Raw genomic sequence first — 27279 nt, forward strand, 5'->3', positions numbered from 1 at the left:
AGAGAGAAAATTTCTGTTCGAAAAAGGCAGGGTTCCGTAACCAACGACCGAATCGAACAGTTGTGACCCCCAGCGTGTTTTAGAGGGAAAGGTCGTAAGGTCAATGTGCGAACAACGTTGCCAATGTCCTTAACACGGTACCCAAATAGTTATCGTGGGTTGAACGGTTTTGTTTACTTCGAAGTACGAGTACAGTTCCCAATTCTTAGGTTCTTGTTTTGTGTCTCGTCCAATTTTGTTTATTTTTTAATTTTTACTGACAAATCTGCAAGTTTTTTTTTGGTTCGTTTTTACTAATGGTTTGTTTATTTTTTTCCACAGATGGGTATGCGAAGACTTCCCCGACTTGAAACTGCCACTAGAAAACAACATTTTGAACAACTACGATACGAAAAGGTGAGTTGAATATAGAAATCGTTATAATTTCGAGTATTTTAGAAATAGGTATTATGGGTAATTTTTTTAGAGTAGGAAAAAAACACCACGCAATATTGATGAGTCTGAACTACGAAGAAGTCACCTCCATTTGACAGATGTGATAATTTATTATTGATTTGAAATTGGGCATTGCCCTGTGGTCTCGAGCTACGGGTATGGTCCGTAGAAATGGTATAGCTTCGAGTACCTGCTCGATAAATTGAAAAGTGAAAGCTCGAATTGTGCGAAAACTACTCCGGCAAGTTTCTTGTTCCTGTAACGCAACCTTGACAATTGCACTCGATTCTGTAAGCTTGAAATTTGCATTAAGCTACCAGAGATACGTATACGTGTGTGTGGTGTTTTTACTGCAGTTTCCATTTCATTTTGATGTGATATTGCAGGTTTTTTCCCTTCTGTTTTGATTTTGAGAAGTTGTTTTGGAAAAACGTACGACTCGTCAAGGAGAATAATTTTTGTTCTCACTTCTGTAGTGTATTTTTGAGGAATTCTGAGAGTCCTAATTTGTCATTTTGATTTTCTTTGTGATAGTTGGAATTTTTTTTTGAAAGGAATGGTCAGTTTTAATTTGATGTTTTGCTGCAGAATTTGAGTTTGAGTGTGTTTTTTCCATCAATTCCTCTCCCCTCCCCCCTCTATCTTCTTTGGAAACATTTCTGAGCATTGAAATAGTCCTGAAAATTAGAAAAAAATCAAAACAAAACGAGTGAATTTTTTCTCATGTAGATATACCTGAGGTATTTTGGTAATTTTCGATCGTTTTTATATGTTTTTAATCATTTTAACAAATTTTCAAGCAATTTTTCAAGATTTTTTTTAATTTAAAAATTTTACGATCTTTTGGTACTTTTTCTGTGTTTTTTTTTTCAACGTTATTTACTGCATTTTGAATGAGATACCTCACCCCCCCCCCCCGGTCCAAAAAAAAAGTCTAAATGATTGAAGATTACAATTTTTTATGATTTTTAATAGGTACTTTTTGGGTATTTTGGTCATTTTTTTGCTGTATTTTGTTTGAATTTCTTGATTTTTCATCGTTTTTCTATTTGTTTTTAAATGTTTTCATAACATTTTAACAAATTTTCAAGCAATATTTGCCCACATTTTTTTCAATTTTAAAATTTTATCATTTTTTTGTATTTTTTTTTATTTTTTTTGAAATTCTATTTACTGCATTCTGAATTAGCTACCTGTGTGTATAATTTTTTTTTGATGATTTGAAAATTGTTGAGTAAATTTTATAAACATCCTATTCTGTTAGAATTTTCATGTATACTCGAGCTCGCCCCCCCCCCAAACCGCCAAAAACGTGGATCTTTTGTAATGATGTCATTTTAGAAATGATTGATATGATATCTCATATCACATTCAATTTTTTTCAAAATTTATCCAGGCGGAAAATTGAATAAGCCATGACTAAAATTAACTAAAGTAAAATTTTCAATCAATTGTAATTTTGAGCATAATTTTTTGATGCAAGCAGAAAAAATTTCTCCGACGTTTTTTGTTATCTTCAAAATTGAGAAAACCAATCATCTGTTTAAATTGGGTGTAAAAAGTGCAGAAAGTATAAGTTATTTAAAATTTTTGTAATTTGTTGATTTTTTTACTTGAAAACTGAAATTTTGGTTCTACTTTTTTAAGATTTATAAAAAATGTTCTTTTGTAAAAATGTCCATATCTCGTTTAAATTTGAAAAAATTGAAAGTTGTAGGACTTATGCAGCTCTTTTCTGAATCAAGTTTTGCTAGGTATAAAAATTGAAGGATTTTTTTATTAATTCGAAGTACATTATTTTTAAATTACACAATTTTGAGTTAGCTCATTTAAATTTGTACGTTAAAAATTGTGTAAAATTACAAAAAAAAAAAGAAATTGGGTCAGCAGAAGTTTTTTTATTGAAAGAAAAATTGGAGCATGTTTTCCAATCGCTGGCATGTTTTTGGCCCAAAATGACAGTGCATGTCTTAATTTAAGCTTTCTTGCCTGATTGGATACCTTTCATGTAGAGCACTTTTCTGGAAACTGGGTCAGTTTCAAGCATCTTTGAAAAACACTTGAAAACTCGTTTACCGAAATCCAAACCTAAAATCACTTTGAGCAGTTACAAATTTATTCAACTAGAATGATGTTTCTTTCAAAATTATTCGTATAAGAAAATTGAAATGTTGAGAAGGGAGGAGCAGAGGGCACTCTACCTCGAGTTTTTTCAATAAATTTCTACGCCTACTCGAAAATCTACCCATTCAATCCAGTACCTTTTCAAAATGCAAATACTTCTAAAATCTCGAAAAAATTTTCACTTCAGATAAACAAACCCACACACTTCCCTATAACTAAGGTACATACAAAAAAAAATAAGCCCTTCGCTAAAAAAAAAACAAACAAGCCAAAAAATGGTGTGTAAAAAGGCCTACGCCCGAAACTCGACTCATCCCGTGTAGCCTAACTTTAAAGCTCGCGTTCCACAACGAAAGCAGAAAGTTTTCGAAAAATATTCGCCGCGTTGTTGGTAGGCTTTTTCGAATGACCTAGTTTTGTCGACTCGACACACAGTGCACCATACCGAAGCGAGAATAACGCCGCAGCACAAAAGCACACCCGAGTACATCATCAGACCGTCGAATCGTCCAACTCCGAAGCGAAGGGTAGCTGGATAATTCAGGGTAAAATTCAGGGTGTGTGAGAGTGCTGCGAAAGTAGCATGTTCGATATTAGTACGTCGGTCGTCGTGCTCGTTGAGAGTGAAACAGAGAGAGAGAGAAAATGAGAGCGAAAGCTCGTACTTAGTTTACGCGGCAGTGTTCGAGCTGAAAATATCTACTACGTAGTATACGGATGAGATTCGAAGTTCAGAGGGGTGCAGCAGGGTACCAAAAGGTAATAACCGTAATAGATTTCTAGTCCGATGTGAAGAGGGTGTCGCCTAAGATGGGGAGGAGATGGTGTTTTGACGCGAGTAATAAAAACAAACTTCGGTCGAATAGTGTTCTCGTCGAAAGTAAGATGAAGGGGAGAGGCAATGGAGATTTCGTGTGTATACGTGATTTAATTTGTTGGAACGTCGTCGTGGAAAATATAAGTTTATAAGTTTTTTTCTTCTGGTATCATTTTTCTGGGCGTACGTATTTTAAAGAAACGACGGTATTCGAAGAGGGCACAGTGAAAACGCTACGAAATATGTACAGTACGTTCCTTTGACTTCGAACTTCGAGCTCTTGTGTCAGATGTAAAAATCGATACGTGGTTGGCGCGCGCCTTTTAGCCGACTGCTGTACACAGTACACGGTGAAAGGGAGAGCAAAAGAAAGAGTAAAGTACTACGTACCCGTGTCGTGTACAGTGCACGTATTTAAATTACACGTGCTTTATGCTAAAACGATTGAAACATAGTGCGGTGGTGGTGGTCGTAGCGACCGACAGAGGCCATGGCCCTCGACAAAAACATGGCCTTTTCCCCTCCTCATCCTAACCTAACCCTTTATAGTACGCGGCTCCTTATCCTTTCGATTTTTATTGTATATCGAGATCAATATTTATTAGAAATATTTTTGTAGGTTATATACTCTCGTATTTTTAATAATTGACGGGTTTAGGGTGTAAAGTGTTGAGATGCTTTTGATGTATGTATGGTGGTGAATTTGACAAAGAACTAGAAGGGTTCTTCCTGGTGACTTACAGTGTAAAAAGTCGATATTTTTGCGACCTTTTGGAGTTTAATTTTGAGAATTTTTTTTACAATAAGTAATACGAAATGTTTATTTGATTGGTTGGAAAAAAAGTTGAATAAGTGGGAGAAAAAAAACTGATACAGGGTGTCCAACATGTTCTAGGGGTGTTGAAAGTGTTGGAAGATCTTAGACTAGGCAAACTGGAAAAATTTTACATTTGAAAAGTCATATTTTTTCAATGCTTACTCACTGAAAAAATATCAGGATTATTTGGAATTTTATGAAAATATCCAATAATTTTGGATAGTTTTTAATTTTTCATTTTTTTTGCCAATTTTTAAAAGTGTTCTTCCTGGTTTACAGTTCAACTGGCGAAAAGTTCCCCAGAAATCGAATTTGGCTAGAACTGTTACGCCACAAAAAATTTAGTCGACTTTCTATAAGTGCGCGCCTAAAATGCCAGAAAATACGTGTTTTGCATTTTCGCAGTTGCGCAATGAAGGGGGGAGGGGCTCAAAAATGACAAGAAAAATTTAAATACATAATATCAATAATTAGTCAATAAGTGTATATTTTTTTATTCTTTTTCAACTAGCCACAATGCATTTTCAATGATTCGGTTACAAAGTCTTAGCTTATGCTATTGCGAAAATATTTATGATTTCTTTGACCGATAATTCCCAACAATTGATGCTTTTTGCTAAAATTATCAAATTCTTGCGTTTTGACTGAAATTTTTGTTTTTATAGCAGAATTACTAACGATTTTTCATTTTTTCAAAAATTATCCAGAAATCTCATATTTTTGGCTAATTTTCCAAAAACTTATGCTTTTTGCTGAAATTGTCAAAGTATTGTTTTTTTTTAGCAAAAATAGTCAAATATTCTTCCTTTTTTCCAAAAATTGTCGATTAAGTATTCTTGCTTTTGGTCAAAAATTGTCAAAAATTTCAAATTGTTAGCAAAATCGCTAAAAATTGGTCTTTTTTGCATATTTTGGCTAATTTTCCAAAAAGTCATGCTTTTTGCTGAAATTGTCAAAGTATTGGTTTTTTTTTTTAGCAAAAATAGTCCAATATTCTTGCTTTTTGCCAAAATTGTGAATTATTCTTGCTTTTTGTCAAAAATTAGCAAAAATATCAAATTGTTAGCAAAATTGACAAAAAGTGACCTTTTTTGCATATTTTTGGCTAATTTTCCAAAAAATTATGCTTTTTGCTGAAATTGTCAAAGTATTGTTTTTTTAGCAAAAATAGTCAAATATTCTTGCTTTTGGCCAAAATTGTGAATTATTCTTGCTTTTTGTCAAAAATTATCAAAAATTTCAAATTGTTAGCAAAATCGCTAAAAATTGGCCTTTTTTGCATAAAATTTCACCAAGTGTCACTTTTTTCAAAAAACTCTTCCTTCTCATCTGCTAAAAATTATCAAAGTTTAGCTTTTTGCCAAAAATTGCTGAAGAAAATTTTTTTTTCCAAAAAATTGCAATATTACATATTGTACTTCTAGTTTAACTTTTCACCTCGAGATTTATTACTTTTTTGGTTACTAATGTTACTTTTTTTGGAAACAATTCGGTACGAGCCCTGAAAACAATGTCAAAAATGTTGCCAAAAATTCAAATATTCTGATGAAAAAATTTTTGAGCATCTTTGAAGAATTTTGAGCTCAAAATAGGGCTATAATTTTCAAAATTTTTGAAAAGCGTGCCATGCAATGAATCAAAATGGGAAAAATTTTTGGGAAAAATATCAAGAACTGCCTAAAATATTTTGAGCACTTTTGGGGCTCAAAATTGAGTTATTTTTCAAAAATCCCGAATATCAAAATCTCATTTTGGGTTTGAAATTCTTCAAAAATGGACGAAAAAAACATGAAATTACCAGTTAATTTGCGGGCCATTCTATTTTTCTTTCTTCAAAATTCATTTTTCTTGTTACTTAACGTGTCGGGTGTTTCATTTTAAATGTTCTTGGCAATTGTTGTTTTTTGGGGGAGGGAGGGGGGGGGGGTAAAAACCGGTGCTTTCCTTTTTTTCCAAAAAATTTCAAAAATTGTAATTTCATGGTGACTTTTTAAAGTCTGACAAAAAGAGGAGGAGAACAAAAAGAAAGATCTAGGAAAATATTCTGCTGGAAATTTTGTAAAAAATGCAAAGAAGTTCGGTGTATTTCGATGTAAAAATTTTGTTGGACACTCTGTGAAAAATTTCAGCTTTTAGTAAACTTGATCCAGAGACTGATGGAATTAGAGCAAAAATATCGACTGCGTGATTTTTTTCAATTTTTTTTCATATGTTTGCACTAAATCAGGAAGTTCTCTGTGTTATTCGTACTACTTTTTTACAAACGAAATTCTTTCTCTCTAAAAAAAAATTGTTTTTGTTTCTGTTTTTTTTTCTTTTCTTATTCAGTTTCAGGTAAAAAAAGGTTTTTTATTAAGATGGTAACGACGACGACGCAACGTGATCGTATCGGTGTAACGCATCAGCGACACGAAGTGTTTTCGACGATGCTAATTCATCCACGTGTGCAATTCACGCAATTGATTTACCTATTTATTTTAAGAAATACCTTAGTGCCTACCAAGTCTTCGTAACTCCGAAGAATTAAATAAATAAGCGTAAATTACCGTTAACTTAGCAAAATATAAATCTCGTCGGTAACTGTAAGTACGTATTGATGCTGCGAACTGCGATTGTCGCCTCCTCAACAGTAACATCGTAACAACTCAACATTTTGGCCATGTATTTTTCATGCTGAGTGATTCCATCGTCGACGTACCACCTCCTACATTATAATAAAGTTGTAAAACGTTGACGTGTGTTTTACATACTCGTACTTAGTTAGTAATATGAAAACCAATCAGCTGTTTTGAAAGTAATACACAATGCACTTGCACGTTGCAGTTCAGTTGTTGAAAGCCTCGATAACGTAGCTTTGTAGGAAAGGAAAGGGAACAATGAATGATGTAACGGAGCTTAACGGAAATGCATCGGTAACATAACAAAAACGGAAATTGTTCGACGTAGTAATGGAAACGTAATAATTAAGAAATTATGTCGCGACACTTTCAAGTGTAAATGTGTAGAAAATTTTATTGTTTGCTGTATGAAGAAATCGTGTCCTCGTCGTGTTTATTCAAGATTTCTTGTCGGAAGAATATGGTATTTGTTGGATGTAGATTTTTTGCAAGCGAGTAATTAGGTAATTGGTGGATTCGAACGACCTTGAGAGAAAGTTTCGAAAATGTGGATAGTTTGAGGATGACTTGAAACTATATGAAAATTTAATGAAAGTGTGTTATTTCAAACTTGACCTTGTTTTTGGTTTTCAAATTGAAATTGTTCATTTGGTGTTGCTTTAAATTTGCAACCAAAATATTCGAATTTTAAAGTCGCATCATTTTCGTTCAAATCACTCGAGAGAATCGTTAAATCAACTCTTTCCAACTCATGAAAGAATCATCGTTCATCCCTTGAAAAAAAATACCAACTTTACCTATGATTTTTGGCAGACAAAAAATTCACGAACGAGGTCAAGATCAAGGTCGCGAGGTCAAACAGATTATTTCCTCTTCTCGAAACTCGATTGCGAAATTATTCAAGAAAAATCGTTCGGTTCTACAAACTTATTGCATCGCCGAATCCATAATATACGAGTTGTATATTCGATCGCGAATTGTCTTGTTTGAAAATTATCGTTTTCTTTGTCTTTCGTCCGCCTAATGTCTATCTATATGGCGTGGACTGTGATTGCTGGTTTGTCCGACTTGATAGTACGTGTGTCTGTCGTATTTGTATTATTTAGTACCTTATTGCATACTTTACGTACTTGCTAAGTACATACTTAGATATGTACTATACCCACACAAATACAGGTATATTTGGTTAAATGAGGAGCTTGGAATCAAAACTCACTTTTGCGATCGGACAAAGTTTCGAGAAAATCGACAATAACTGATTTCGCCTAGTGCGTTGATGAAAAAAACGTCGCAAAGTGTGTCGAGCTCTTGAGTAAGACTACTAAATAGGATTCCATGAGAAAATTTTTTTTTTCAAGTTGCCATATCGTTGCAGTATGGCTTTCAAGTTTGGCAAAAGTGAGTTTTGATTCCAAGGTGGGGTAATTTTACTTTCTTTTGCAAATATATCGAAAAATAAGCCTCCTAGAAGAAAACTAACGACTTTATGTCGATTGGAAATTTAATTTTCTACAATTTTTCTCGATTTAATTTTTCTGTAGAATGCTTCGTTCCGTCTCCAGACAGCTTTAAAAGTTTTGAGCGCTGAATTTTTCCAAAAATTATACTTTCTTTTGCAAATATATAGAAAACTAAGCACCCTAGAAAAAAACTAACGACATTATGTCGATTGGAAATTTAATTCTCTACAATTTTCCTCGACTTCATTTTTCTGTAGAGTATTTTGTTCCGCCTCCAGAGAGCTTTAAAAGTTTTGAGCGCTCAATACATCCAATTTTTTACCTCCTCAGTTGCATAACTTCCAAATTCAAAACTACCATTTTCGCTATTTTCACTATCAGAAAATGCTTCCGAAGTTGCAATTGAATCATTTTGGCTTTGTAGACTGCCATGCGACCTTGAAAATACAGTTTTTTTTATAGCTTGGAGTCAAAACTCACTTTTGCCACTGGCAAAAGTGAGTTTTGACTCCAAGGGCACTTTTTAACACGAAATTGTGAAAAACTGGGGCTGAATTCGGAAAAATGGATTCTGTAGGGTGATAGAGAAATTGAAGAAGTATCCGAATCCGCAAAAAAACGCATATCGATTTTTGGTGGCAAAAGTGAGTTTTGATTCCAAGCTCCTCAAATAACGATGTAGTAGGTGGATACGTAAAAATATACATACATAAAGGTACAGGTACATTGTCGACTGTGGCACGGGCAGCAGCTACGTCAGAGACAGCAGCAGCATAAAATTGAATTTTTTTTAAAGAGGTGACGCGACAGCAGTAGCAGCAATAATATCTACATACTGCAATATGCATATTAAAGCGATTCGGTAGAATTTATTTTTATGTGTGTAATGCTTGATAAAAATGTTTCCAATTCTATGCTGTGCTTTTTCACTTCAGACTAACCAACGCCTGTAGATATTTTTTGCACTAAAATTACTAGTTTTTTGGCGATGCTTGGATCTTGATAACATCTGAATCGATTTAGAAGCTTAAGTCAACCTATGGGCGCATTTAACCAGCAATGCAGATAATTTTTACAATAATTATTTGAAGGGTGACTTTCCAAAACGCACTAAGTCCATTTTTGACAAAAATGAGTTAGGTGCGCCATCTGGTAGTAAAACATGAGACCTATCACTCCAAGTGATAAAAATTGCGAAAAGCTGCCGTTTCATGCCTACTTTGAAAGCCTAAAAGTGCCGGTAAAAAAATGATTTTCCAAAACGCACTAAATCCAAAAAACAGATCTGTTTTGTGGATTTAGTGCGTTTTGGAAAATCATGGATTTAGTGCATTTTGGAAAATCATGGATTTAGTGCATTTTGAACTTGATTGGTTTTCCAAAATGCACTAAATCCATGATTTTCCAAAATGCACTAAATCCATGATTTTCCAAAACGCACTAAATCCAGTGTTCAACATTTCACAGCTCCGTACGTCAAAAATATGGTTAGGTAACTCCGGATTTTAAAAGAGACCGATGCCTAAACACCTCGAATAGGGAACTTTATCATCATTGGTGATGGAGAATTCACAGTACTTCGCATCCGCATTTTTTTACGATTTCTGAAAAAACCGGTTTTTGGACTTAGTGCGTTTTGGAAAGTCACCCTTCATTTGAAAAATAAATCGAAAGCTCCATAATTTTAAAATTTAATAAAATACGTTGATGATTGATTGAAATTTTAAAAAAATTTCAAGGTAATTTCTCCTCATTATTAGGGTATTTTTGAGATATTTCGACCATTTCTATCTCAGGAGGCTATTGATTTTTTTTTCACATTTGAGAAAAAACCAAAGTATAAAAATTTTTTCAAAATGTCTAAGAAGTGCCACAATTGTTTTCGAAATTTTAGAAATATTTTGAAAGTGAATCAAAAATTATCTTAATTATTTGAAAAGTTTCCAAAAAAGCCACAAAGTTGAAAAAATGATTGAAAATCGTGAAAATGAACAGTAAAAAGTATCGAACGAGTCATTTTTGATTTTGAATAGAATAGAAAAAAAGATGTTTTCAATACAATTATTACAATAGTTCTTCGAAATTTGAGAAAAAATCGTGAAATTAGCTGAAAGTTTACAAAAATTATGTAAAAAGCAACAAAATTATTTCAAGTATCAAAAAAAAAATTGAGAAATAATTCTTAAAGAAGAGTTCGAAATTTCAAAAAAAAAAAAAAATGTAAAATAACAGAAATAGATCCAAAAAAAGGATAAATGGATGTGAAAAAATTCATGTTTTTATTGCTTACGAATATTTTGAATAAAAGTTTGAGTCAACCTGGTTCTGAGAAAAATATATTTCAAAATTTTGAAAACATTTTCTTCTATGTCTGGATTAAAATTGGATACCAAGAAGTTTACTCATTATTTTACGATGGAAACAATTAGTACCACAAAGAAAATCATAGTACCTTATTATTCAAATTACAATAGCCGCGTATTTGTTATTCGAATAAGAAGCTTCAGCTCTCTCTCGAATCGAGGTGTAAATTTTTATTGTTTTTTTTGTTGCTTTTCCTCTTTCCTTCTCTTTTACCAGCTGAACGTTTTTTTTTTTCAGCGCTTTATGTGTCGTACATACTCGTACGATAATCAAGAAAGAGGTGTTATGCTTATGTGTACTCGTATATGTGGTAGAATGAACACGCGCACTATATATTTTTACTGGCTTAATTGCAGCATCGTATATGTTTTTTTTTGTTTTCGCATCGGGTTAAGATACTTTTCAAGGTTGGCGACGACCGACGATTGCTCGGCTCGTTTTTTTTCTTCCTTCAGTTTGCTCCGAATTAAACTATTATATCGTCGAAAGGATATGATACGGATGCCACGTGGTGCATTGATCGACGATTTTCAGCCGTATTGTGGCCGGAGAGGAGTGAACATTACATAGATAGCTATAGGCGTGTGATTATGGGGATGGGAGGAACTGACGAAGAAAGGTGCGGCAGGAAATTGATGCCTTGTAAAGAGGTAGATGTACGAGGATTATTGAGACGAGACGAGACGTTCTGAAATGTGGAATCTGTGGAACGGAGTCTAGTGCGAAATGTAGGATTTCCGTCGAATATGGTGATAACTTTGTGAGGAGATTTACTGTGGTAGAGATGGGTGTTTTGGTGGTGTATTTTACATACATGTGGCGTAAAGATTATGATGAGTGAAGGAGCAAGGGTGGTGTTTGTGCATAGAAATGAGCAAAGAAAGAAGTAAGGCATAGATGTGTTTGAAATTTTTCAAAAAAATGTTCTAAAGGCGAAGCTAGATCGAGAGAAGAATAAAAATCGGGTCACTTTCTTTTCAGACTGAATGAGATTGACTTCAAAGTTGAATAAATTGAGATGTATTGATTTATGAACAAAATTCTAGAGTTGAAAACCAATTTAAAAGAGTATTTTCAATTTTTGAATGACGATGAAAAATATACATGAGAGTGAAACTGGTCTCACGAAAAACACTAATTCTTTGAAAATGCTTCATTGCCAACTTTTTGACTGGCTTGTTAACTGTTATTTTTCCATTGTTTTTCTTTTATGTTGCGCTTCTAAATCCTCGCTAAATGGATCGATCTAACAATATCGATCAATCGCTGTCATTTTTTTGTATTTTTATTCATTTTGTGTTTATTTTTACTATGTTTTAGCTACGAGAGTATGAAGTCACTATGCGATAGATTCAATCGAGCCATCGATAGTATGCTGCAGATGGTGAGTACTGAATTTTAATTTCATAATCATAATAATTGCTGTATAAATTCTTTGTCAAAGACTCTGAGTTCTTTGCGATTAAAAAAGAAATCTGTTATGATGATTATCTTATCAAGAACCGTGCGACAGAGAAATATTTTCCTTTTGAAAGAGAATATTTTCACTAAAAACAAAGGAATGTATTTTTTTCATGCCCATAGTAGCCAATCTGGCCATTTACAATGACATCAGGTGGCCCAGTTTTCATTTTGAGTGGAATGTTGCTCCGTAGAAGCTCCTAGAGGGGAAATAAGGGTTCTCAAAGAAAAGGCATTTTCGAAAAATTTAGATTTTTTTCACTCGCTGAGATCGGAAGTCTCGCTTTCTGCCAAAAATGGCGAAAAATTTCACGTTTCGTTAAACTTGTCAAAAAGTCTAGTTTTTTGTTGAAAATTGGTGAAAATTGTCGCTTTTTTTCAGAAAATTCCAAAAAGTCTCAAATTGAAATTATTCAAAGGTACTATCGTTTTTTTGCAGAAAATTACCACAAAGTCTTGCTTTTTCGACAAAAATTGCGGAAAAATAATGTATCATTTTTTTTGCTTATCATTCCCAGAAAGTCCTAATAATTTTTTCTAAAATTGTCAAAGTTTTGTTTTTTTGGAAAAAATTATCAAAAATTGACGTAAATTTTGCTGTTTAGCAAAATGGCTAAAAATAGTCATTTTTTTCTGCAAAAAATTCCAAGAAATTATCTGAATGTCTCTTTTACCAGAAATTGGCAAAAAGCCTTTTCTTTTGCTAAAATTATCAAATTGCGGAAAAATATGTAGGTATCATTTTTTGTCAATCATTTTCAAAAAGTTCTAATTTGTTCTAAAATTGTCAACTTTTTGTTTTTTTTTTTTTTTTGGAAAAAATTATCAAAAAAACTAGTTTTTTCAAAAATTGACATAACTTTTGCTGTTTAGCAAAATGGATAGAAATAGTCATTTTTTTGCAAAAAATTTCCAAAAAATTATCTGAAGGTCTTTTTTGCCAGAAATCGGCAAAAACCTTTTCTTTTGCTAAAAAACTATCAAAAATTTTAGTTTTTTCAAAAATTGACATAAATTTTTCTGATTTTGCAAAATGGCTAAAAATAGTCATTTTTTTGCAAAAAATTCCAAAAAATTATTTTAAGGTCTCTTGGTTTTGCTAGAAATTGGCAAAAAGCATTTTTTTGCAGATGTGATTTGGCCTTAAGAATGCTAGATTTGTACGAAGACGAGCTGAAGAAAGTACTCAAAAAAATTGCAAAATAGCCCAACCACTTTTTCGAGATTTTTCGGCCACCAATTTTTTTTTTGGATAAAATTGAGTACGAGCCCTGCTTCAGCCCCTACCCAACTTGTTGTGGGAAAAATGACCCAGTTCCAAAAGATAGTATTTGAGATTTTGGCGTCGACCTGAGCCATTGCCATCGAAATCCAAGAGCCAAGACCTCTTTTAAGGTTCTATCGAGCTGTTAAAAATTTTCACAACGCAAATTTACTTGAAAACAGACGAATCAGTGTTGCCAATTTATTTTTTAGATTCATCACATTGCTCATAATTGGTTTGAATGCTCATAACTGGGTATTTTTCCCTACTAGGCTGAAAATCACACATGTGGAAGTTACGAGGCTCACTTTCTGGGCCCTTTGGAGGGTCAGCAATCAGCATGGATGGTAGTTATTTTACTAGATCATGGAAAATTTTAAAAAACTTTTAAAAAATGTTGAGCGAAATCAGAAGACTTAAACCTTAAAACAACGCCAATTTGAAGGAAAGCAAAAGCCAACCCTCCCCCCCTCCCAGAAAAAAAATCAAATGTCGGGATGACATAATAAGTGCTAGGAAGGAGTGAACTTGGAAAAAAAATTACTTGGTCAAAATTCCAAATATTCTTTTGATTTCCACGGATAGTCATCGTATTGCGAAACAAATAACCGATTTATTCGACAAGTGCACTCTTTTTCCCTTGTTCTTTTCATCAATAGGTAGATATAAAGTAAAAATGAATTCAATAAAAATGCGTACCTACGCGCCGGGTATTGTAAACTTATATAAAACAGCCTAACCGAAGGTCAAGTTTATCGGGTAACATTCGCCTATGTTACCTCACTTGACTCTCTGTGGTATGGTAGGTGTTATAGCGAAAGAATGGGAGAAAGTATGTCATTGTTTGTTTGGAAGTCATCATCGACGACATGGCCGTCGTCGTCGTCGTTGTTGTGGTGTGGTAATCGCCTTCTTGCTTACTTTATGAAAGAAAATTAAGAGTGAGATTGAGAGCGGTGGTGGATGCGGTTTAGCTGAAAAAATTTTCAAAGTGTCGCTGCGCGTCATCAATTCATTATCTCCTTATGGTAAATAAAACGCAGGCAGGCAGATGCCATAGGGAGGAAGGAGATGAAATTATCGTAAAATATGACGGGAGATTATTTTCTCACTAAGTGGTGGCGCAGGCGGTACAGCCGACGAGGTCGGGTCGGTTTCGGTACATATGTGTTTTAGTAGGTCTGTTGGGGAAGATTTGCTTGGCGGTCGGTGTCTGCGTCGTAGTCGGTTGTGCACGCTGCACGACTAACACCAAATGTCTGTCGTCTTTGATTGACGCGAACAGATCCGCAGAACAGGAAGTGGAACTTGGGAACCGATTTGAATACGCTAGAAATATACGCAGGGACTGTTATTTGGGCAGTTGTCCGAAATAAATTCGTAATTAGACATGCAGATTGCGAACAGAATGGAGAAAAAAATTACGACGCGACGTCGTTCTTTACCGCTTACATACATTGTATGTACGAGTACGACGAGTACTGTATAGTAATGAAGTAAACGCGCAGGACGGTACTCGACTGTGGTCTGCCAGACCAGGGGGGCCAAACAGGGCAGCAGCCAGATTGGCAAAAACGTGAGAAGAGGCGCGGTGTGGCGCATGTCGGCGTCGGAAGGTGCGCGGCGGTGCGGCGTCGGTGGCGGCGTCATCATTAGAGGGGCGAAGATTAAGAACGTGAGCATCTTCCGGGTCGTTGCTCTCTTAACGATTTTTACGTCGTTCATCGTGAAAAACAAGTCGAGCCGCGACATCGACGAGTTCAATGGTTTCTAAAATTTTTCCTCTGCTGGTTCGCGCGACGAAGGTCTCCGATCTGCAGTCTCGACCCACCATCCATCGGGGTACAGATCACACAGCAGATCGGGGTGTTGAGAAGCGATGCACGTTGCTTGCTCTTGGTCGTTTAGCAGGTGGTCCTGTGGAGGCTGCGTAATACTACACACCTTTTTTACCTAATACCTGGCTATTTGCAGCGTTGATTCGAGTGTCTGGTTGAAGAAGAATGGTCCAGTTGCCAATCCATCGAGTTGTGGAAATTCCGAGAAAGTGAGGTCGATCAACCCTTTTGTGCCCGAGAGAAAATTGGCGAGTATTTTGCAGTCTAGGAGAATTAGCATTTTTTGTGGAAAAGTGGGGGGGGGAGTTGAATTTTGATAGAAGACGGTTTTTTGATACACTGAACACGAATTTTCAACTATCCCCACGAATCTCCTGTGCGTTTCCCCCTTTTTTGTGGACCCCCAGCCTCCCAAATTTGAGTTTTTGCAGTTCTTTCCCAAACCATGCGCGATATGAAAAAAAAGTATAACAAAAAATGTTCTACGTAAAATTTCCTACAAAGAAGGTTTTATTGAAAAATTGCGCAGGACTCAACTTTTGGACTTTAAGCTCCTTCAAAGATTATGACCTTGATGAAAACAATGAAGTTGGGCTTTTTAGGCTTATGATTCCATATTGTAAGTTCGGATGTTATAGATGACTGATTTTATATAATTTGAACCCCACGAATCCGAATATGTGGCTGATGGCTCGAAATTTTGATCGGGGCCCCCTGAAAAATAAACTTCAAAGTTGAGCTTTTTTTGATCGAATTCCCTCAAGTTGCATATTAACAAAATTCGTCGTGCTTAGGCTCATAAAAACAGAAATTTCAAGAGCTTTTCAACGGTGAAAAATCCAGGTTTGTAAATCGATTGTTTTGATTGCACAAAACTTGACCAAACCGTTTGACTGAATTTTCTTCAACTTTTCTTTGGGGGTATTTTTGATAGGGTGATGAAGGAAGGATCATTTTTAAAGCAATCATGAGAATGAATCATCGTTCAATCAGTCTAATTGATTGCAAAATGATAATTACGATAAGTAAATTGGGACGAACGATGATCTAAATTTTTAAAAATTGGAATGTGTCTTGATAACGGTTCAAAACTACGAATGGTTAAATATCTGCATCGCATCATTCGTATGTACTATGTAGCTCTTCTGGTATTATTTCGGGATCAATACACTTTATTTATAAATTACGTAGGTATATGTAAAGAGAAATGCGTTGGAATTTTTGTGTTTTTTTCCCTTCTTCAAATAATTATGCATAAATGTATATTCGTTGTTGCGGAATTTGGCATCCGTCCAACTTGAAGTTGGAAAAGAAGATGCATGCGACCGACGACGTAACTTTGATAACCGTTCATTTCGCACGGTACTTGACACTTGGTCGATTCTGGATCCTGATCATTAGATGGTGCTGGTCTTGGTATCCGTTATTGGAATGCGAAGATTTTGCAAGAATCAAGAAATAGAATATTTTTAATGTAGCGAAATGGGAATCGTTTCCTTAGGACAGACGAGAGCTTAAAACTTGCTCGAGAGATTTTCGACGTCGTTCGATTTAATTACCATAAACGAGGAGAACACTGCGAACTGACACGTCAACCGCTGGTTTCTAATTCGCGGTTTTGCTGATTGATCGTATTATAATATACCTACAATGTTGCGAGTATTCTTGGTATCAGACAGTCAGAGTCATGATCATGATGTGCATAAGTGATGGCTGATGGCTAATGGCAGTTTTGACTGTAAGTATAGGAATGGTCAAGTGGCGGATATTACGTCATCGTTGACGCGCCGAATCATCAAATTGGCGGTATTTGTATTGATAAGATTATACCCGGGTCCCAGTGGTGTTCTATTTCGTATACGTGTGAAATTTTTTTCTCGTGAAGAGAACGTAATGTATAAATACTATACAAGTATGTACTCTGGCTCAATCGTCGTCGCTTAATCGTAGAATGATAAGGATGACGTAGGCGTTTATACATATAATTTGCCAGATGGAAGTACACACTATGGGTTTTCAATTTTAGTATTTTCATTATGACGATGATTTCATCGTTGAATAAGCAGTCGGATTTTAGAGAGATTTTGTCAATCAGTCGATGTGTCTGAATGGTAAATGGTTTGTGTAAAGTTCTAAATTGATTGATTCGAGAGTGAGTCATTTGTTTGAGGTTGAATTTTTAACGTTTAGGATGGTGTTTTAGAAGTAATAGAAGTTGATTTTGATCTAGTGTAAAATAGGTGTGTAAAATGATTCTATTGATTCATTTCCAGCGAATCAGATTGCTCAAGAACGATTTTATCCACAAAAAATCAGTAGAGATTAAATGACTAGATAGATATTTCAAATGAATCATTTACAAAGGAGGTACCCCAAGGGGCAGAATAATTTTTGAACCGGACTCAGCTAAATAAAATTTTATCATTAATCAAAATTTCAGGTGCTCAAGTGCAGTTTTTGATTTGTAACGAATTTTTCAAAATTTGGCCTATTAAATATTGGGAAAATCAAAATTTGACTAAATTGACTTGGAAAGTTGAAATTTGGTATGCGTCCTATTTTCGACTCTCCAAATTGTTTAGAAAGGATTTCGGACCATTTCGAGCTGTTCTGGAGCCTCCAGCAGATTTTTGGAAATTGGAATTTTCTCAAAATTTTAGCCAATGATGTGGAAAAGCTACATTCGATCTGTGCCCTAATTTCAACAACGTGCTGAATCGATTGGAGGTGATTTCAATTCGTTCTGGAGCCTCCAGCAGTATTTTGGAAATTCCAGGTTTTCAAAAAAGTTCCATGAAAATTGAAAACTGTCCAAATCAACTTTATCTGCTCGTATGAACTCGATTGGTGCTTGTTAGTGGCCTACTTGATTGATTACATTCCATTTTTCCTGCATTTTTAGGTTTTTGGCGAAATTTTGAAAACTAAATTTTTGGCCAAAAATGGGGAAATATCAAAATTTTACTAAATTGTCCCAGAAAGCTAAAATTTGGGATTCACTCTATTTTTGATTCCTCGAATTGATTGGAATGGGTTTTCAAGCCATTTCGAGCAGTTCTGGAGCCTCCAGAAGATTTTTAGATATTGAAATTTCCTCAAAATTTTACCCAATGATGCTGAAAATTTGAAATTTGCTGTAATCCTTATTTTTAACATCTGGAGCCTCCAATTAAATTTTGGAAATTCCAGATTTTCAAAAAATACCATAAAAACTGTTCAAATTAACTTTATCATGTATAAACTTAAACACGATTAATGCTTGTTAGTGGCCTACTTGATCGATTACATATCATTTTTCCAAGCTTGGTTTCTGCCAGTTCTAAAACGTATATTATTTCTCCAGAGATCTCATAATTTGAAAATTTGAAAAATTCACTGTACCGGCACCTCTTGACTAAAAGAGATGAAATTCAGTTTATGCCCTATTTTTGGCTAACTGAGTTGACCGGAAATGGTTTTAGGTCATTTTGAAGCCTCCAGCAGGTTTTTGGGAATTCCAGTTTTTGAAAAAATGCTCCAAAATCCGTCAAATTCAACTTGAGCTTGTATAAAATGAACGCAATCGGTGCTTGTTAGCGACCAACTTGACCAGGTATCCACCAATTTTCCACAAGTTTGCTGGTTCAGAATTGTGCATGTGCATTTTTCAAATTTTCAGTCACAAAATCGTACACAATTCCAAAAGATTTTGGAAAAATGGCGTGCAATTGGTCGAGTTGGTCAATGGTCACTTGAAGCGCCAATCGCGTTTAGGTGTATGTGCTCAAGTCAAGTTTTAATGTAAATCTTGGAATTTTCAAAATTTAGCTGGAGATTCCAGAACAGCTTGAAACCAGCTCCAGTCGACTCAATGTGTTAAAAATAGGATAAAAAGTATATTTTAGTTTCCAAACTCATTTGATGAAATTTTGCAGAAATTTCAATTTTCCAAAATGTGCTGGAGGCTCCAGAGTTGCTCAAAACGGGTCGAAACTGTTTCCTATCGATTCAGGGGGTTCATATTGGGATGCGTACCAAATTCAAGCTCTTTTGGTCAATTTGGTAAAATTTTGATTTTTTCTCAATTTTTGACCTCAAATTTGATTTTTAAAAATTTTCAAAAAATCGAAAATTGAACTTCAGCTTCTGAAATTTTGGCTGATGATGTATTTTTTCATGATCTTTCGATTCGTCCTAGTCCAGTTTGAACATTTTTTTGGCCAGTTGGGATATCAGTGTTGATTCATTTCTTTATTTCCTTCTCCCAACTTTAGATAGAATAGTCTGGAAAATTAAGGGATGATAAAATTACTTTATTTGAGTAAAATTGAAAATGGGAAACTATCGAATCCCAAAATTTGATCATTCATATGTTTCTGGGCAAAGTTCTCAGTTTTTCCAAGACATCGCGTGAGTATTGGTTTTATTTCAGCTCTATCCCTCCCTCCTCCCCTCCCCTCACGCCTCCATAGCACATGTGGCGTATTCCCATTGCGGTTTGCACCTACCTTGTAGTAGTGTTCTGCCTACAATAAAGCTGATGAATCGTGAGAAAATTCCCGGTTCAACGATGGCTGGCGTATCGAAAGGGAGCCCGTTCGTTTTACGATTACGAAGATGGCGTAATCGTCGTCATTTGATCATCGAACGCGCTTCGGTATCGGTGAAAGTTCTCTTTTTGTTGTGGTATGCGTTTCACGGCGTGTGTATGTGTCTGTCTGTGTGTGTGAGTGAGGTTATTGTACATGCGTTTACTTCGTCGCAGCGACGACGACGACGATGGAAGTGTCATCATCGGTGACGAGATTATCGCGAAGTGGATATTTTTCGCTTGTCTGTTGTTCAAAATCGTATGCTTTGTGCCGAAGCTTTGCTGTGTAAAAAGTAGGGTAAAATAGTTGTGTGAAAGTTGGGAAGAAAACCCGAAGATAGAAGGGCTCGAAATTTATGCATGGATCGGATAGGTAGCGGAGTAGGTTTGAGGATTGACATAGATATAGAGCAGTGTGACGTTTTCGGTGGAAAATGAAATGAATTTATGAGACTACCTATATATAAGGTGACAGAAGAAATTTCACCCAATAATGTAGGTAGCTTAGGATACGGATAAGGGATGTTTTCCTTCTTTTTTTTTCTTCAAGGGGATCGTCTACGATTATTGTAGTGTTGTAATCTTTTCCCAGAACTGTCACCTTACCGGCGTGAAAATTACATTGGTTTTTAGAGTAATTTATGCTCTCGTGGTGTCAGGCTATATGTTGGTGGCTCCGACAGTCGCGTGTTTGCGCGTATTTTTGCGGAAATACGGACACGGGCACGTGGCTTAGGCTGTATCCTCCCGCATCATGTAACGGTACTTAACTTGGCATTTAGCTTACCTGTCATGTCGTCGTGCTGCTGTCCAAATGATGAGACGAGATTAAGAGGTTATTGCTGTGTCTGTGGGGAAGTCTTCGTCGTCGTATAGTGATGGAAAAGAGGAAGCTAGAAAGAAATACAGGCAGACTGGCAGAGGTTTAAGAACAATGAATGTATTATGTGGTTGTTTCGATGCTGGCTTTGAAATCTTCACGTTTGCAGATAATTACGAAGCGAATAAAGATGAAAAAAAAAATGGTCGACCAGGTACCAGACGTGTACCTACAGTACCTACCTACGTAGGTACAAAGATCGTACTTCTATACTGTAACATGTGCATAGTGTGTACAATGTACCTACTCGTACTACACAAGATGACCCCGCAATTGCTAGTTACAGGCGTAGAAGGAGGAGCAAAAGCCATAAGTAATATACGATTGTAAAACAACGAAAGAATAAGAAACAGAAGATGATATACCGTTTCTTTTCCTACCTCTTCTTCTTCTGCCCCCTCCCCCCTCTGCAGCGCTGGTCGATGCATATAATTTATTCTATACGAACGCTACGCTATGCGTTCGAATTCCTCGGGTGACGATTACGTGGTGCTTTCTCTTTTAAAATAGGTGCGGATTAGAAGAATAAAGAAGAGGAGGGTGGTGGGCAGAGGCGAGGTTTGTTATGGTCACGATGCGATCAAGTTTAGTGCACGAGAATGAAACATTGTAGAGAGAACTAGGTACAGAGAGTACCTGTGTATGAAAATGAGTTGCGAGATTTTGCTAGTATATGGGATGCTTTTGCCATATAGTTCGATGTGGTTTTGTTTCGAATTGTGTGATTGAGATAGTGGGGGAGGGGGAAAGTGAAGAAAATTGACAATTTTTCAGCCAAGCTGCAAGTTCTCTTCGGCAAAAAGCTAATCAGAGAACTTCTTGATATTTTTGCATCACCATATGACTTGAATTATTTCACTTTTGAACTTGTGTTTTTAGCTTATAATGCCCTATCATTTTTTTTGAATTATTTTGTCGCTTTCAGGGGAAATTGACCCCTTTTTTTGGCATTTTTTGATTTTGTACGGTCAACATCCTGACCAATCTGGACAGCTAAAAATTAGTCTCCTTGAGAGCTTCTGATACGCTCTTTCCATTTTATCGATTTTTCGTTCAAATTCGAGCTAACCCGACGTAGAAATTCTCCTGTGTAAGAGATTGCGGCTCAAATTACACTTGTCAGGTTACTAATGATTATATCGACGACGGTCATGTAGTACAGCCTGTGAGATAAACAAAGAACAAAGAGCGAACGCTAACTAGATGAGAATACGGCGAGAGCAGCTCACATCACACGCAGAGGTAAAGGGAAAAAAAGATAATAATAGAAGACCAGCGAATTGAACCCCGCAGCTCGACCGAGAACGATAATCGATTGAGCTGTGACAAAACTGACACGAGATGGACAATTATCGACGCATTTGTCGATAACAGGTATCTTTTCATCAGTGTTTTTTTTCTGTTGTTTGCGTACAAAGGTCGTTAGCAACTGTGATTCGAAACTCACAAAGGCAGGCTATACAGGGTGAGAAAAAAAAAACACACAGAAAGAGGTGAAATATTTACATTTCACGTGCCCGATTTTGTTTTTGTAGCGGTTTTTTTCTATTTTATTTTCTATTTTTCGTTTCGCTGCGAAGGTGGTCTTTCGTAGGTAAAAGCGCCTTACCTGCGATAACTATACGACCAAAGTATCGGACTATCGGAACGCATTCGTTGTGCAATTTACCTACCTTCCCTTCCGAATATTTCTAATACGGGTTGCAAATCGATTTCGGGGCGTCGAGTCGCACGCAATGTACATAACAAGAGTACGTCGATGTCGATGTACTATACGATAGCTGCAAGAGAGAATTTGTTTTCGTGTACTTTACCACGTTACGTGCTCTACGAGGTATTTTTTTTTTTTTTGGTCTGTGGAAAGCTGCGAGGTGAGTCGAGGTAGGGTCTCAAAGAGTCGCAGTTTTATTGACGTGTGCTTAAGTAATGTTTCCTACCAACATTGTCACGATTTCAGCTCAAGGGATGTGAAAGTGAAGGAAAGGAAGGTGACAGGAGGTGTAACTGATGTGAGAAGTTGAATACGTTGGGCTGGTTGGAAAAATCTAATGTGTTCGGTGTCAAGAGTCGAAAAAAGCTTCCCTAATGCTCTTGCTGGTGTTTTGTTATTTTTTTTTTTTGAAGAGAAAAAATGAATTGAAAGGTTATTTTATGGAAATGTCGCGAATAAAAGACGTATTAAGGGCTGTATTTTGAAAAAAAGTCCCATTTTTAGGGTTCCCCCACCTATGGGGAACCCTATTAAAATCGCTCAGTTTTCAGTTTTTCAGTTTTTCAACACATCGATAGCAACGCTGTCTGGTGTCGCGTAAAGAGAATTATTAATTAAGCGAATTAACAGTTTTCATTGGTGTTTGTATTCAGAATTTAAGAAATACGATCATAAGATGAATGACAATGAAACAAAAACAATTAATATTATCAATTTATTTACGTTTTTTCGCTTTCGTTTTTAAAATTGATGATTTCGGTTCAGATATCAGATTTCTTTTGTATTTTTGATTTGAAATTTGAAAATTTACAAAAACTACTACCCTAGCAGAAGAATTCAGATTCTACGATTCTACTAACAAATCAAAAGCAACCATATTTTGTTCGTTTTCCTTGGTCAATTCAATACGTACTCTTGACTTCTTCAACGTCGACTAAATGCGCTTTCTTCGTTATCAACGATTCTACCGATCACTTCGTTTCATTTTCAAAATTTAATTCAACATCGAAATAATAAATTTTGTGAAAAATGCCTACCAGTTTACGGGGACCTGTGACCTAGCTTGTTATTTCCTAGGATGTAGTCGGGGAGCCCGAATAAGGATCTATTGCACCCCCCCCTCTGGTTGATCCTCCGGGACAACTTGTTTCTTAAAGGGGGGGGGGTCCTAAGGAACATTTCTAGCCCTTGTCCTCAAAAAAAAAGTGGCCTTTCTTACAAAATGGACGTTATTTTGATTGACAGGTCAGCCGAAATCGCAGATTTTGCGTTCCTACATAGGACTTGCACGAGATTTTTTAAACCGTACAAAGGTAGATCGAAAGATCAGGCAACAATGTTTCACTTGTCAAAATTTCAAGTGCTAAAGTGCCTTTTTCGATTTTTGATGAATTTTTAAAAATCTAATTTAGGCCAAAAATGAGGGGAAAAAATCAAAATTTTACCAAATTCACCAAGAAAGCTGAAATTTGGGATATACCCTATTTTCGACACGCTAAATCGTTTGGAAACGGTTTCAAACCGTTTTGAGCAGTTCTGGAGCCTCCAGCAGATTTTTGAAACTCAAAATTCCCCCAAAATTTCATCAAATAGAGTTGGAAAACCGAAATTCATTCTGCAAACTAATTTTAATACGCTACGAAGTCGACTGCAGGTGGATTTTAAGTCGTTTTGAAGCCTCCATACGACTTTTTGAAAATTACTGGAGCCTCCAGCAGATTTTTGATACTTGAAATTTTCCAAAATTTGTCCCTGAAAATTGACCGGGGGGGGGGGGGGTGAAACGGATTGGATCCTTATTTTCATTTTCGAAATGAGCGTGGAACTGAGATTCTGTTTTTGAACTTCGTAGTTCTGATTTTTCTATCGAGGCACGTCTCTGTGGCATCGTTTCCCGGGTTGTGTTAAAATTTGGACCGTTGAGGTGAAGGGGCGAGGAGGGTTCGTCGAAGAAACGCAAAAAATTGCTCCAAATTGAATTTTTCGGCCTTGAGAAGAGATTAAAATATTGTTAAAAGATTGAAATTTATACTTGAAAGACAAATCTGTGGCACTTCATTGCTGATTATGCCAAATTTACACTGCTAAGGTGAATTTGGGATGGCTGAGGCTCTAAAAGAGGAACGAATCGAGTTTTTTTCATCTTCATTAGAGTGGGTACGATCTGAGATGCTGAAATTTTGATATGTAGGTCACAGCGAGGGTATAACTTATCCATGGTTTCATTTTCGACATTTTTCATTAATTTATAAGCCTTCTAAAAAAAATGACCCGTCGCTGTTTGTAATTTTCTGCGTCGACTCTCTCCACTTTAAGGAGGTCAAATGTTCATCCCAAAAGAACCCCATTTCCCATTCTCAAATTTGACTTCTGTTGGCCCCTTTAGAATAGGTACAAAGCCGTAAAATGCAGTCATCTTCAAGGGGAGAGAATGAGCAATAATGAATAAAACGTTTCAAAAATCGTCCAATTCGAGCTCAACGCATTCCTCATTCTTTGACGAAAATTTGGCCAAAAAAGGACAGATTTTTTTTCTATCAAATTTTATAAATTAAGCTTATGAAGTTTTGAAAAAAAATATCAGCATTGAGAAAATTTGTGAGGAGGAGGGGGGTAAGGGGCGTTATTGAAAAATATTTTGGTCATTTTTTATCCAAAAAACAAGCTACCAAAGGACAAAGGTACATTTTCTCATATTTTTTTTTCATGATCTCTGTGCTCGGTTTTGTTGATTTTCTGTGTTACTTTTTTGCCTTCTTCTATGAAAAAATATGTATGTATTTTTGTACAATGAAAACTCGTATTGATTCCTGTCTTTTCGTGATCTACATTTGACCAAAACTATTTACTTTTCCTTTATGGTAAACTTAAGAAGAAAGATACCCTATCTCGAGTAATCTCCGAAGCATTAAATTAGGTTAACCGAAAAATGAAAGGTTCAATTTGAAGTACCTACCAAACAAACTCGATGTTACATCATCGGTCGGAAAAATACCAGTTCGAGAAAAGAAATACGAGTATCTTCAGAATGCGACTTCATCGGTAAATGGTTCGCTGCATTGCTGACGTTCCTCAGAATCGGGATTATCTGTCGACTGACGATTTTGTGATAAACAATGCGTATAGAATCGCTGATTTCTGTGTTTTCTTTGTACACGATCTTCGAGAAAAGACAAAGACAACATTACATTAAAGGTTGCACAGAGGGAAATAACGAAATACTAGAATAAGAATCGAAAGAAGTATAGAATAAAAAAAAAATAACCAAGACGACGACGAGAAAGACCAAGAATGTAAATCCACCATGCTATAGACTATCTAGATAATCTTATTGGTCAGCGTCGTTGAGCATATTTCCGCTGAAATCGAAGAAAAATTCGCTTGCCAGTTACCAAAGCTAGGTACAGAGACAGTGAGTGAAACTCGGCATGGCCATCGTGATTGGAATTTGGTTGTATGACGTCATCTTTATAGGCCTTGCTGCAAGTTCTGTCGAATCTCCTGCAGTATCGAAGTTGAGAATATCGTCTGTACAAAGAGATCGACGAACCTTGGGACGAGTTTCCGAAGTGAGGGAAGGGTATGTATGAAAAGGAAACTGAATATAATAACGGAAAGAATATGTAGCGTAGAGAAGACTTTGAAGTAAGATAGAGACACTAACTAACTACGACGACAGCAGCAGCAGCAGCAACAGCACAAGCTGATGAGTTGCATAGGCGAGTAAAATAGTGTATAAATGGGTAACTAACTAGGCCCAAGCCTTGGCATGGCAGATCGACCGACCTACCGATAATCATAATTATCGTAACTCGGTTTCCTATCGCATTTGATACAAAGTACTTTATAGCTATAGGTAGAGGAGGTACCTTCATCAACTACTCGCATTATAAAACAGTACATAGCCGCATATCGGGTTATGGAGCGCGAAAAGGATAGAATTGCTGGGCGGTGGAACTGGGAAAAGAGCAGCAACAGCAAGCAGGCGGAGTGCAGCGTTGAAGGCAGCAAAGAGGAGCTGTACGGTGTGCGTATGTACGAGTAAGCTGAACTTACACAGTATAGACGCGTAATTTACGAGTACTACGTACATCCTATCGAATGATGTACGGTTTACGTGCATAAAAAATTGAATTCGACGATGCGACGCGAGCGGGGGTGGCTATGGTAGGGGGCACTTGTTTCTAGTTCGTTGGTCGTTGGTCGTCGTCGTCGTCGTCGACCATCGTACCTATATCGCGCGCGGCGCGTCAAGATCAATACCAACCATGAACCAGCAGCGGGTGAAACGGCAGGCTTGGTCGACAGAATGAGAAACAAGGATGGAGATGGTGATTGCCATAGAGAGGTTCCACATTGTATGCATTCGAATTACCATAATACGAGTATATAGCGTTGTTGTGAACGACCAACGCCGGATGGACTTCGACTTATGACCGGAAGGCCGAAATGCCAAGAGATCTGCGGAGTACGGCAGGGCCGGTGCATGGTGCTTTTCTATACGTATTTGAAAACAATGAACGATCGTCGATCGATGATGAGAGCCTGTTTCTTATTGAAATGTTGTTACGAGTAGATCAGGTGTTGCATGGACATGTTTGACCGGAACGGTTCGAAATGCAGCTTGAGGATGAGCTCATTGTTGGTTGATTCTGTGGTCAGCGGATGGATGAAGGGATGAGGTGTAGTGAAGTTTGAGGGATTGGTCCTTTAGATTCAGAATTTGGTATGGGTACAGAAATGAATCGTGGTTTATTGGAAAAAGCATATGGTTTTGTATTCGTATATCAATTATCATTCACGATAAAAATGCCAAAAATCAAGTTTTTTGCCCAAATTTTGCACAAAACGCTGTATTTTGTTGAAATTACCCAAAAACGACATGTGTTTTGCTACAATATTGCCAGTCCTGTTTTATTG

General features: G+C 36.3%; 1 protein-coding gene across 2 annotated transcripts in view; it reads left to right on the forward strand.

Annotated features, from left to right (window-relative positions):
• LOC135843976 (histone-lysine N-methyltransferase, H3 lysine-79 specific-like) overlaps nt 1–27279 on the forward strand; it is an 87104-nt gene that overhangs the window by 23431 nt on the left and 36394 nt on the right. For both annotated transcript variants that reach the window (XM_065362048.1, XM_065362047.1), the window contains exons 3-4: nt 322–396; nt 11956–12019. In XM_065362048.1, coding sequence (XP_065218120.1) covers nt 322–396; nt 11956–12019 — 139 coding nt within the window. The remainder of the gene's footprint in view (nt 1–321; nt 397–11955; nt 12020–27279) is intronic.

The sequence above is a fragment of the Planococcus citri genome, chromosome 4 (assembly GCF_950023065.1).
Source record: "Planococcus citri chromosome 4, ihPlaCitr1.1, whole genome shotgun sequence".
NCBI classification, from domain to species: domain Eukaryota; kingdom Metazoa; phylum Arthropoda; class Insecta; order Hemiptera; family Pseudococcidae; genus Planococcus; species Planococcus citri.